The 12,372-nt window shown below is 53.4% G+C and overlaps 1 protein-coding gene across 7 annotated transcripts in view; it reads left to right on the plus strand.

Annotated features, from left to right (window-relative positions):
- TMEM120B (transmembrane protein 120B) overlaps positions 1 to 12,372 on the plus strand; it is a 63,584-nt gene that overhangs the window by 34,533 nt on the left and 16,679 nt on the right. For 3 of the 7 annotated variants that reach the window (XM_028830007.2, XM_028830008.2, XM_077955549.1), the window contains exons 3-5: positions 579 to 695; positions 2,886 to 2,945; positions 4,813 to 4,908. In XM_028830007.2, coding sequence (XP_028685840.2) covers positions 579 to 695; positions 2,886 to 2,945; positions 4,813 to 4,908 — 273 coding nt within the window. Of the gene's footprint in view, positions 1 to 578; positions 696 to 1,194; positions 1,729 to 2,885; positions 2,946 to 4,812; positions 4,909 to 12,372 lie in introns of those variants that run through there. The other 4 variants (XM_077955550.1, XM_028830009.2, XM_077955551.1 and 1 more) reach the window with 3 other exon arrangements.

Below are 12,372 nucleotides of genomic sequence, written 5' to 3' on the forward strand. Positions count from 1 at the left end.
CTCGGGAGGCTGAGGCAGGAGAATGGCGTGAACCCGGGAGGCAGAGCTTGCAGTGAGCCAAGATGGCGCCACTGCACTCCAGCCTGGGTGACAGAGCGAGACTCTGTCTCATAAAAAAAAAAAGAAAGAAAAATGAAAAGAAAAATAGTATTGTTAGTAATTATCCCTTGAGCTCATACTATCAAGTATTATTCTAGATGCTGTATGCTGTACTTACTCATTTAATCCTCACCAGGCTATTGTCTGTGAGGTAGACTTGAGGTTATCCCAGTTTTTCAGGTATGGAAAATAAGGCAGAGAGGTTTAAGGATTTACCGAAAGTCACAAGACTACCTGGGAGGCAGCATCACTCCCCCAACCCAGAGAGTTGAGATAGGGAACTGTGGTTGCAAGAGGCACTGGGGTAGAAGGTGGAGGCACGGGGTAGAAGGTGGGAGGCTGGGGTAGAAGGTGGGAGGCACTGGGGTAGAAGGTGGGACACACTAGGGTAGAAGGTGGGAGGCTGGGACTGGGGGAGTCCATAGCCCTCCTCCCTCTGAGTGACGCCCCTTCCCCTGTGCTTGCATCTCTGTCCACAGGTGCAAACGCCATACCAGCCAGGAGGAGGCGGAGCTCGTTCAGCAGATGGCCGCAAATATCAAGGAGCGGCAGGACGTCTTCTTCGACATGGAGGCCTACCTGCCCAAGAAGAACGGGTAGGAGTTGGCAACCTCCCCACCCCTAGCACAGGCCCATGCCCAGGCCTAGCACAGCTGGTCCATATAATTCTCACCTTCCTGCTGGTGCTCAGATTGAAGGGGAAAGAGGGAAGAAAGGGCAGGAGACATAAGAAGGCTTCCTTACGCATTCCTCCGTGAGCCCAGGAGAGCACCTTAGCCACACCGTGGGACGGCAGTATTCCTGGGAGGGCCGTTGCAAGGAACCAGCACCTACCACATGCCTGGCGCCACCTGGGGTTAAGAGGGAGGTGTTCTCTCCCAGGAGAACAAACATTGAGTGCCTCCTGTACGCTCAGAGCGGTGCCAGGAACTCCTGTGATGTCACTCGTTTTATCCTCAACAACCTGTGCGTCAGACCAAGAGATCCCCATTTTTACAAGATTCAGAGACATCAGTGAATGTTTGGCCACACCAGGATGTGAACAGCAGACATTCTGACTCCAAAGCCCACGTTCTTTCTATTTTCCCCCTTCAGAGAAGTCCCCGCTCCCTCCCTCAAGTGATGTCATTGCCACCTTGTTCTGGAGAGAGCTGCTTACAGCCTGGTATCATCGTGACCCGGCATACGCTGCTGAGCCCAGTCAGTTCACCCTGACCCTGTTTTCCGGATCAGCCTAGGGCTGAGTCAGAGCCTGCGCTAGGAGGCGGGGCACCTTTCAGGCCTGTAGCAGGTGGGAGGGAGCTGGTTAGCCCTGTTACATTTTAACCCATTCCTCTGAGCTTCTCCTTTTTTACTATGTTTGGGTAAAGACTCCCTGAGTTAAGTGATGATCATTTTCTGCAGAATGAACAGCAGCCTAGCATTCGTGACCCTCTTACAGTGCCATGCGCATCTGCCTCCTGCCCCTCTGTGCCTCTTACCTCGGTTGGGAATCGTTGGATTGCAAATGATAGAAAACCCAGCTCAAGGCTGGGTGTGGTGGCTTGTGCCTGTCATCCCAGCACTTCGGGAGGCCGAGGTGGGAGGATCACTTGAGCCCGGGAATTCAAGACCAGCCTGGACAACATCGTGAGACCTCATCTCTAAAAAGCTTTAACAAAATTGGCATGGTGGTGTGTACCCGTAATCCTAGCTACTTTGGTGACTGAGGTAGGAGGACTACTTGAGCCTAGGGGTTTAAGACTGCAGTGAGGCTGGGCACAGTGGCTCACGCCTGTAATCCCAGCACCTTGGGAGACTGAGGCGGGTTAAGGTTAGGAGTTCAAGACCAGCCTGGCCAACATGGTGAAACCCCTAAACCTACTAAAAATACAAAAATTAGCTGGGTGTGGTGGCACGTACCTGTAATCCCAGCTACTTGGGAGGCTGAGGCAGGAGAATCGCTTGAACCCGGGAGGTGGAGGTTACAGCGAGTCCTGATCATGCCACTGCAGTCCAGTCTGGGCAACAGAGCGAGACTCTGTCAAAAAAAACTACAACACTGCAGTGAGCTATGATCATGCCATTGCACTCTAGCCTGGGCAACAGAGTGAGACCCTGTCTCTAAAAATAATAACAATGATAATAATAATAATGAAAAATAAAGAAAATCCTTTTTTTTTTTTTTTTGAGACGGAGTCTCACTCCGTTGCCCAGGCTGGAGTGCAGTGGCCGGATCTCGGCTCACTGCAAGGTCCGCCTCCTGGGTTCACTCCATTCTTCTGCCTCAGCCTCCCGAGTAGCTGGGACTTCAAGGCGTCTGCCACCACGCCCGGCTAATCTTTTTGTATTTTTAGTAGAGACGGTTCAGCAGGATGGTCTCGAACTCCTGACCTTGTGATCCACCCGCCTTGGCCTCCCAAAGTGCTGGGATTACAGGCGTGAGCCATCGCGCCCGGTCCAGAAAATTCTTTAAAAATTGACCTAGAGGTTGTACCTATGCCTCCACCTCATTGGCTATGCTTAGTCACCTGCTGACATCTGGCTGCAAGGCAGGCTGAGAAATACGGTCTTTAAGGCAGCATGGAGGGGAAATCAACTCCGCACACTCTCCTGTCACAGGTGTAATGTCCTTTGGTCAATCATTATTCTCACTCGATGTGGGGGTCCATTTACCCGCAGAGCTTAGGCCCCCTATCTTCTAACATCACTACTTGGGATGTGCTTGTTAGGTGTGTTGAGTTTGAGTGTTGTTAATTCACACCCACCTGCTAAGGATCACGCCCCTCACAGGTGTTTCCTTCCAGGCTCTACTTGAACCTGGTCCTCGGCAATGTGAATGTGACCCTCCTCAGCAACCAGGCCAAGTAAGTGTCTGCCACCCACAACCCAGATCCCACACCTCACATCCCACCCACACCCCGAATCCCACACCCCATACCCACACCTAATCTCACACCACAGCCCACACCCCATACCCCACACCCCATACTCCACACCCACACCCAATCCCACACCCCACACCCACACCCCACACCCCATACCTACACCCAATCCCACACCCACACCACATACCCAACACACCATATCTACACCACACCCCACACCCCACACCAAACCCCACCCCACACCCATACCCCACACCCACACCCGATACCACAACCCATACCCACACCCCACACACCATACCCCACACCCACACCCCATGCCACACCCCACCCCCATGCCCCACACCCACATCCCACACCCTACACCACATACCCAACACACCACATCCACACCACACCGCATACCCACACCCCACACCCCATACCCCACCACACCCCACACCCCATACCCCACACCCCACATCCACACCCCACTCCACCCCATACCCACACCCCACACCCATACCCGACACCCACACCCGCACCCAATCCCACACCCCACACCCCATACCCACACCCCATACCCACACCCCACCCCACATACCATACCCCACACCCCACACTCATACCCCACACCACACCCCACACCCCATACCCACACCCCACACCACACCCCACACCCCATACCCACACCCCACACCCCACCCCACACCCCACATCCCACATGCCACACCCACACCACACCCCACACGCCACACCTAACACACCACACCCCATACCCACACCCCATACCCACACCCACACCCCACACCCCACACCCCACACCCCACACCCACACCCCACACCACACCCCACACACCACACCCACACCACACCCCACACCCCACACCCAACACACCACACCCACACCCCACACTCACACCCCACACCCACACCACACCCCACACCCACATTGCACACCCACACATCACACCCCACACCCCACATCCCATACCCCATACCCACACCCCACACCCACATTCACACCCACCCCACACCCACACTTACACCCCACACCACACACCACACACCCACACCCCACACTCACACCACACACCCATACCCCACACCCACACCATACCCCACACCCACAACCATACCCCATACCCACACCATACCCCATACCCCATATTCACACTCCACTCTCACCCCACACCTTATCCTGCACCCCAACCCACACCCCACCCCACACTTCCCGCTTGGCTCAGAGACCTCCGGTGTTCTGCTCCTTCAGCTCAGGGAAGATGCATCCAAGCTAGAATTTTTGCATAAATAAAAACCTGTTCACAGGTGAGGCTCTGGCTGTTGGAGTTTCTGACACTCTCCTCCTCTCGCACCTGGGAGAGGCGTTCCTGCCTTCCTTCCTTTTTCAGAGTCAGTATGTTGGGTGGATGGGACTTCCCATTTCCCACAAGAAATAGCCCTGCTCTGTTCCATGCCCTATCACGCACACACTTCTCCTGGGAGATGGGCAGTCCTGTCTACCCTGAGTCTACCCCATTTCCAGACGGCCGCAAACCCTGGCCTTTCAGCAGCAGCAGTTGGTTGAGGGAAGAGGCCCTGTCTCTGCCCCCTGCCTGTCTCCAGCATGGGCCCAGAGCCCCAGACCAGAGTCCAGGGACATGGACCTTCTGCATACTTGGCCCTCTTCCCCTCATTGGTCACCACCAATCTGTCAAGGCCAGGTCTCTCCTTTAGTGGGATGGAAAGGTCCTTATGGGCCATGGCAGTGGCTGTAGGACAAGGGTCTGATGGGGCTAAGGGCCATGCCCAGGTACTGGAATAGTCACGGTAAGGGGCACTCCCCTGGGCGTGTCTGTCGTGGCAGGTTTGCCTACAAGGACGAGTATGAGAAGTTCAAGCTCTACCTGACCATCATCCTGCTCCTGGGTGCTGTGGCGTGTCGATTTGTCCTTCACTACAGGTAGTGGGTATGGCCATGTGCGCCTGGGCCTGGGCATGCAGACGTCAGGTGGGGGCCAAGAGAGAGGGATCCAGGGGACCCAGGGCCTCTCCTGCTTCTGTGTTGTTTGGCGTGATGAGGTGTAGGGGAGAGAGGGGCCATTTCTCATGGGAAGTGCCAGTCCTGTCTGTCCCACCTCCATCCAACAAATATCTGTTAAATGGCTGCTGGAAAGGCCTTGTGCTAGTTAAGAAAGAGTTGATTACCAGGTGTGATGACTCATGCCTGTAATCCCAGTACTTTGGGAGGCCAAGACAGGCAGATCATTTGAGGTCAGGAGTTCAAGACTAGCCTGACCAACATGGTGAAACACCATCTCTACTAAAAATATAAAAATTAGTTGGGCATGGTGGAGTATGCCTTTAGTCCTAGCTACTTGGGAGGGTGAGACAAGGAGAATCGCTTGAACCCAGGAGGCAGAGGTTGCAGTGAGTTGAGATCTCTGCACTCCAGCCTGGGTGACAGAGCGAGATTCTGTCCCCTGCCCACCACAGAAAAAAAGGAGTTCACTGTGGTCTGTCTGTACAGTGGCATATCGTTCAGCTATAAAGGGAAATGAAATGTTGGGCATGGTGGCTCACACCTGTAATCCCAGTACTTTGGGACACAGGAGGACTACTTGAGGTCAGGAGTTTGAGCCCAGCCTGGGCAACACAGCAAGACCCCTGTCTCTACAAAGATAAAAAATGAAATTATGTAGCTGGGTGCAGTGGCTCACACCTATAATCCCAGCACTTTGGGAGGCTGAGGTGGGAGGATTGCTTAAGCCTAGGAGTTCGAGGCTGCAGTGAGCCGTGATCACACCACTGCACTTTAGCCTTGGGGACAGAGGGAGACCTGGTCTGAACAAAAGAGAGAGAGAAATGAAGCTGTGTCACTGACCCAGGGTGCCGCATGGATGAACCTTGGAAACGTGATGCTGAGTAAAAGAACCAGTCACAAAAAGATACACAGTAGGATTCCATTGCTGAGAACTGCCTAGAACAGGCAAATAGAGACAGGGAGTAGGTGAGTGGTAGCCAGGGGCTGCGGGAGGCAGGAATTGAGGGCATGACTGCCACTGGGTACAAGGTTTCTTTTTAGAGTAATAAGAATGTTCTCCCAGCCTGGGCAACATGGTCAAACCCTGTCTGTACTAAAAATACAAAAATCAGCCAGGCGTGGTGGTAGGTGCCTGTAATCCCAGCTAAGAGGTTGAGGCAGGAGAATCACTTGAACCTGGGAGGCAGAGGTTGCAGTGAGCCAAGATTGTGCCACTGTACTCCAGTCTGGATAACAGAGCAAGACCTATCTCCAAAAAAAGAAAAGAATGTTCTGGAATTAGGTAATCGTTGTACAACTCTGAATATACTAAAAATCACTAAATTATATACTTTAAAAGAACAAATTTTATGGTATGTGAATTATATCCCAATTATTATTATTATTATTTTTTTTGAGACGGAGTCTTGCTCTGTGCCCCAGGCTGGAGTGCAGTGGCGCGATCTCGGCTCACTGCAAGCTCCGCCTCCCGGGTTCACGCCATTCTCCTGCCTCAGCCTCCCGAGTAGCTGGGACTACAGGTGCCCGCCACCTCGCCCGGCTAATTTTCTTGTATTTTTAGTAGAGACGGGGTTTCACCGTGTTAGCCAGGATGGTCTCGATCTCCTGACCTCGTGATCCGCCCGTCTCGGCCTCCCAAAGTGCTGGGATTACAGGCGTGAGCCACCGCGCCCGGCCATATCCCAATTATTAAAAAAAAAAAAGAGAGAAGAAGAAAAGAAAAGAAGGTGGGGTGTGGTGGCTCACGCCTGTAATCCCAACACTTCGGGAGGCTGAGGCAGGCGGATCACAAGGTCAGGAGATCGAGACCATCCTGGCTAACACGGTGAAACCCCATCTCTACTAAAAATAAAAAAAAAAAATTAGCCGGGCGTAGTGGCGGGCGCCTGTAGTCCCAGCTACTTGGGAGGCTGAGGCAGGAGAACGCCATGAACCTGGGAGGCGGACCTTTCAGTGAGCCAAGATCGCGCCAGTGTACTCCAGCCTGGGCGACAGAGCGAGACTCCATCTCAAAAAAGAAAAGAAAAGAAAAAGATGGTTTTGAGACCAACTGGCTGTTACTATGGGCAGGTTCCCTCTGGGAGCCTCAGTCTCTCCATCTGTAAAACAAGGGTGACGGGAGTCTCTGCCTCACAAGGCTGTGACAATTCAGGGAGCTGGCACTGTGCGTGGAAGCTCCACCCTGGCTGGCATGTAGAGGCGCTGCTGGGGGGCTCCACGGCTGCTGGTGCCATCCGAGTGAGGCACAGCCATGCCGTGAGGCTGTGGGCTGCTGCTGCCCTGCCTGAGGGGTTTTGTTCCTTTCTCTGGAACAAAACCCAGGGGAAGCGGCCAAGTACGGCTTGGGCATTTGGCCCACGTGCCAAGCGTTTATTGCCTGGCAGGCGCTTGACTGGGCGTCTGGCTGCTGGTCTGGCCACTTGAATGCCCAAACAAAGGCTCTTTTAGGCCCTGGGCCCATGCTCGCCTGCTGCCCAGAGCCTGGCCTGTTTCCACGAGGGCAAAGGCTACGCACATCTGTAATACCCCTCACGTACCCCCCTCAAAGAGGGTAAACGTTGTCAGTGTGCAGCCGGAGTCCCTTGCACAGGGACCTCCAGGGCCCTCTGAAGGCAAACCTGTGCTGTCCTGAGGCCCAAGGTTCCCTGAGGGCCTGGGAGTCTCCTTTTCTCCCACCTGCTTTTGTGTTCATCTCCCAGGGCCACCGTAACTAAGTACCGTAGACTGGGGGCTTAAAACAGCAGATACGTTTCCTACAGTTCTGGAGGCCGGCGGTCTGAAAGCAGGGCGCGGCAGGGCCGTGCTGCCCCACAGGCTTCGCAGAGGGAGGACCCTTCCTCACCTCCCCAGCTTCTGGGAATTGCCAGCAAGCCCTGGTATTGCTCAGCCTAAAGCTGTGTTTCGCTTGTCTCTGTCTCTGTCACCACGCCACACGGCCTCCTTCCCTAGTATAAGGAAGCTAGACGCTGGATTTAGAGCCCACCCTAACACAGTATGACCTCATTTTAACTAATTGCATCTACAAAGACCCCGTTTCCAAATAAGGTCCCAGTGGACATGAATTTTGGAAGGATGCTGTTCAACCCAGTATACCTTCCATAGGCTAAAAATGGGGCAGAGGAGGGGGATTGGACGGGCCGTTCATCTCTGTGCCGGTGCCCCTGGGAAGCCTGCCCTGCTGTTTAACCTTAGGCAAGTGACTAACCTCTCCCAGCCTTAGTTTCTTGACAGATACAGTGAGGGCGACAGGAGCTCCTTGGCAGGGCAGCTTGGAGGGCAGAAGCTGTGTCTGGAGACTGGTTAGACTGGTGCCTGTTTATTAGCACTGGTTAGCGTCATTGTTTTGTGCTAAGACTGGGTACACGTGAAAAGGCTCACAGCTTCATAGCCAGTGCATCCTCGGAGCAGGATTCTCTTTTCTTCCTCTTGCCGCCCTTGGAATGGTTTCCTGGCTAGGCTCCCAACCCAGAGGCCCTTCTTGGTACCACTAAGCCCGCAGCTGGGCATAGCCAGCGACCTGCAGGGTTCTGGGTCCAGCTCTGCCACTCATGAGCTGTGTGACCTGAAGTCCTGGGCCTCTCTGTGTCTGCCTCCTCAACTTTTCCGCAGGCTCCAGGACATCCTCCACCAGTACTACTTAGGCATTTGGAGGCTTTGGTGAGGCGGCAGGAGAGTTGGAAGCCTCCTTCTGCTGCCTTGAGGCCAAGAGGCTGTGCCTGGTTAGGACTGTCCTCTATCAGGTTTGAACCAGGCTAGGAAAGAGGTAGTCAGAGTTAAGTTTGGCTTGAGTGGGCTTGGGTTTGGACCTTACTCCAGTGCTTGCCGTCTGCGTGATCTGTAAAATGGGAAGTAGTACTGTCTTAGTGTGGGTTGGCCCAGAAGAGACCCCCAAGACAAGCATTTTAGTGCCAGTCATTTATTCAGGAGGTGATCTCAGGAGACACTGGTATGGGAATAGGAAGTGAGACGAGAAAGCATTATCCTGCGGGCAGCTGGGGCTCGATACTGCTAGGGAATGGGGGGACAGCGTAGAACATGCCTCAGAGTTATCCCACCTGAGGGTGAGGGAGCTGGGGTATTTATCCAGCAATTGCTATCAGTTGGGGCAGTTGAGGACTGTCCCCAGAGGGTGTTAATTGCTCCACCCTTCTGATCTGCACCTAGCACCAGCAGAATAGATGCTGGTGGCTTGATAAAGCCCCCAGGAACACCCAGAGTGGCGGGTTCTGGCAGGTGGAAGTCGTGCCGACAGGGAAGTGGTAAGTGCACCTGCTTTAAGAACCAGTTCTGTAGTGTCCAAGGGTCTAGAGTGATCGTCTATGCAAAATGCCTGCAAGGTTGTAAGTTCCCAATAATTAGTCCCTGCCTAGTGCTGAATAATGGTCCCCAAAGATGTTCATGTCCTCGTCTCCAGAGCCTGTGAATAAGTTACCTTACAGAAGGGACTCTGCAGATGTGATTAAGACTCTTGAGATGGGCTGGGTGTGGCGGTTCATGCCTGTAATCCCAGCCCTTTGGAAGGCTGAGGTTGGGGGATCGCTTGAGCCCAAGAGTTCAAGACCAGCCTGGGCAACATGGCAAAATCTCGTCTCTTCAAAAAATACAAAAATTAGTTGGGCATGATGGCATGCGTCTGTAATCCCAGCTACTTGGGAGGCCAAGGCAGGAGAATCAGTTGAACAACAGAGCAAAAACTCTGTCTCAAAGGTGGAGGTGGAGTCTTGCTACGACCAGTCCAAGCTAGTCTCAAACTCCTGAAGTCTTTGTCCTTGACCCCAACAGGGAAGGTACCATGTACCTCCCAGTGTCACACAGACTTATCCAGTATGGGAACAGAAATGGCCTTTGGGTGCAGTCTGTCTGCATAAAAGGGAGGGAGGGAAGCCCCCCCAACTCCTCCATTTCTCTGCCTAAACTGGGAGATGCTTTTCACCAACTATAAGGGCCCTGGGGGCAAAATGAAAGGAGGATGCAACTGCTTTGAAGCTTTGTGACCCTACTTTGTGGTCGCAGACAACAGACACTCTGCCCACACCTTGCTGAACCATTGCTCACAAAGTTTGTCTCGAGAGTTAGGAACAGACCCTGGAATCTCAGGGCTTCAGTTCAAATCCGGCTCTGCCTCTTCCTGGCTGTGGGACTGTGGGTGAGTCAGTTGTTCTCCTGAGCTGACACCCCCCACCTGGAGAGCAGAGAGAAGACATGTACCTCCTGCGCAGGGCTGCTGGGGACACTAGTCGAGGACGGTGCCTGAGAGTAGCAGGGCAGTATTTGGTGCCCATCATGACTTTGGAAGCACCACAGAGCGTCCACAGTCTCAGAAGCACAGCTCTGAGGACATCAGAGGCCAATATGACTTGAACAGGAAATGAGTGTGGCAAGGGAGGGAGCTGGGCCTCCCCGGGGCGGGGTCACTTATTTATTTATTTATTTTTATTTATTTATTTTTGAGATGGAGTCTCGCTCTATCGCCCAGGCTGGAGTGCAGTGGCGCGATCTCCGCTCACTGCAAGCTCCGCCTCCCAGGTTTACGCCATTCTCCTGCCTCAGCCTCCCAAGTAGCTGGGACTACAGGCCCCCGCCACCACGCCCGGCTAATTTTTTGTATTTTTAGTAGAGACGGGGTTTCACCGTGTTAGCCAGGATGGTCTTGATCTCCTGACTTTGTGATCCGCCTGCCTCGGCCTCCCAAAGTGCTGGGATTACAGGCGTGAGCCACCGCGCCTGGCCATTTATTTATTATTTATTTATATTTTTGGGATAGAGTCTCACTCTGTTACGAGGCTGGAGTGCAGTGGTGTGATCTCAGCTCACTGCAACCTCTGTCTCCTGGGTTCAAGCGATTCTCCTGCCTCAGCCTCCCAAGTAGCTGAGATCGCAGGAGCGCACCACCACGCCCAGATAATTTTTTGTATTTTTAATAGAGACGGGGTTTCACTATGGTGGCCGGGCTGGTCTTGAACTCCCGACCTCAAGTGATCCACCTGCCTCAGCCTCCCAGAGTGCTAGAATGATAGGCATGAGCCACTGCACCCAGTCCAAAAAAAGTTTTTAAAATTAGCCTGATGCGGCACTGTGCACCTGCATTCCCACCTACGTAGGAGGCTGAGGCAAGAAGATCGCTTGAGCCCAGTAGATTAAGGGCTACAAAAGGCCATAATCACGTCGCTGCACTCCAGCCTGGGTGACAGAGTGAGACTTTGTCTCTAAAAACAAAAAAAATTGCCGACAAACCTTTGTCAGCGCCTCATTAAAGAGACTGGCAGTGGTGGGGAAGCCCTCAGAGGGGCGTCTGTCACTGGCTCTCTCCCAGAGTTCTTTTCCCCGGGGATGCTCTCATGGTGGGTGGGCCTCCTCACTTCACAGATTGCAGGGCTGAGGCCGGTGAGGCTCTGATAATCCCCACACAGCGGTTTGCCGGCCCTCCATGCTGACCAGGTACAGCAGGCTCCATAGCCTGGGTCTGTTGTCTTCAAGGGTAGATCAGCCCAGCCCCGCGCCATGGTCACCAGGGAGGAGGACGGCCCAGCCCTGTGCTTTGGTCACTATGGAGGTGGACGGTCCAGCCTCGTGCTGTGGTTACCATGGAGGAGGAAAAGGAGTTCTTCAGTTAGTGTTACAGACAATATGGCACACTGGGATTTTTTTGTGTATGTAACAATGTTTACAGATGGTTTAAGGGGACAGAGGGAGTTTATAGCTTAACACTGCAGACAACCTAACATGGAACATCTAGTCTCCTGGGGTTTTTTTTGTTTGTTTTTTGTTTTGAGATGGAGTCTCATTCACCCGCCTCGGCCTCCCAAAGTGCTGGGATTACAGGTGTGAGCCACCGCACCCAGCCAGGTCTCCTGTTCTTAAAGTCCTCCCGTTAGTGTTAGTGGTGGTGGTATTCACGTTCCCCGCAGTCAGTCCGAACGGGTCTGCAGCGATCTCCATTCTTGCCTCCTCAGAAGAAAGAATTTGACTGAGGGGCGTAAGGCAGAAGAAGAAACAAGTTTTACAGCAGGAATGAAAATATATTAAAAAGCTTGGTTGGGTGCGGTGGCTCACGCCTGTAATCCCAGCACTTTGGGAAGCTGAGGCAAGTGGATCACCTGAGGTCAGGAGTTTGAGACCAGCCTGGCCAATGTGGTGAAACCCTGTCTCTACTAAAAATACAAAGATTATCTGGGCGTGGTGGCAGGCACCCGTAATCCCAGCTACTCTGGAAGCTGAGGCAAGAAAATTGCTTGAACCCGGGAGGCGGAGGTTGCAATGAGCTGAGACTGCACCATTGCACTCCACCCTAGGCGAAAGAGCGAAACTCCGTCTCAAACAAACAGAATGCTTTAAAGCAGGAATGAAAAGCCACTGGGCGCGGTGGCTCATGCCTGTAATCCC

This window comes from Macaca mulatta, chromosome 11 (genome assembly GCF_049350105.2).
Source record: "Macaca mulatta isolate MMU2019108-1 chromosome 11, T2T-MMU8v2.0, whole genome shotgun sequence".
Taxonomy (NCBI): domain Eukaryota; kingdom Metazoa; phylum Chordata; class Mammalia; order Primates; family Cercopithecidae; genus Macaca; species Macaca mulatta.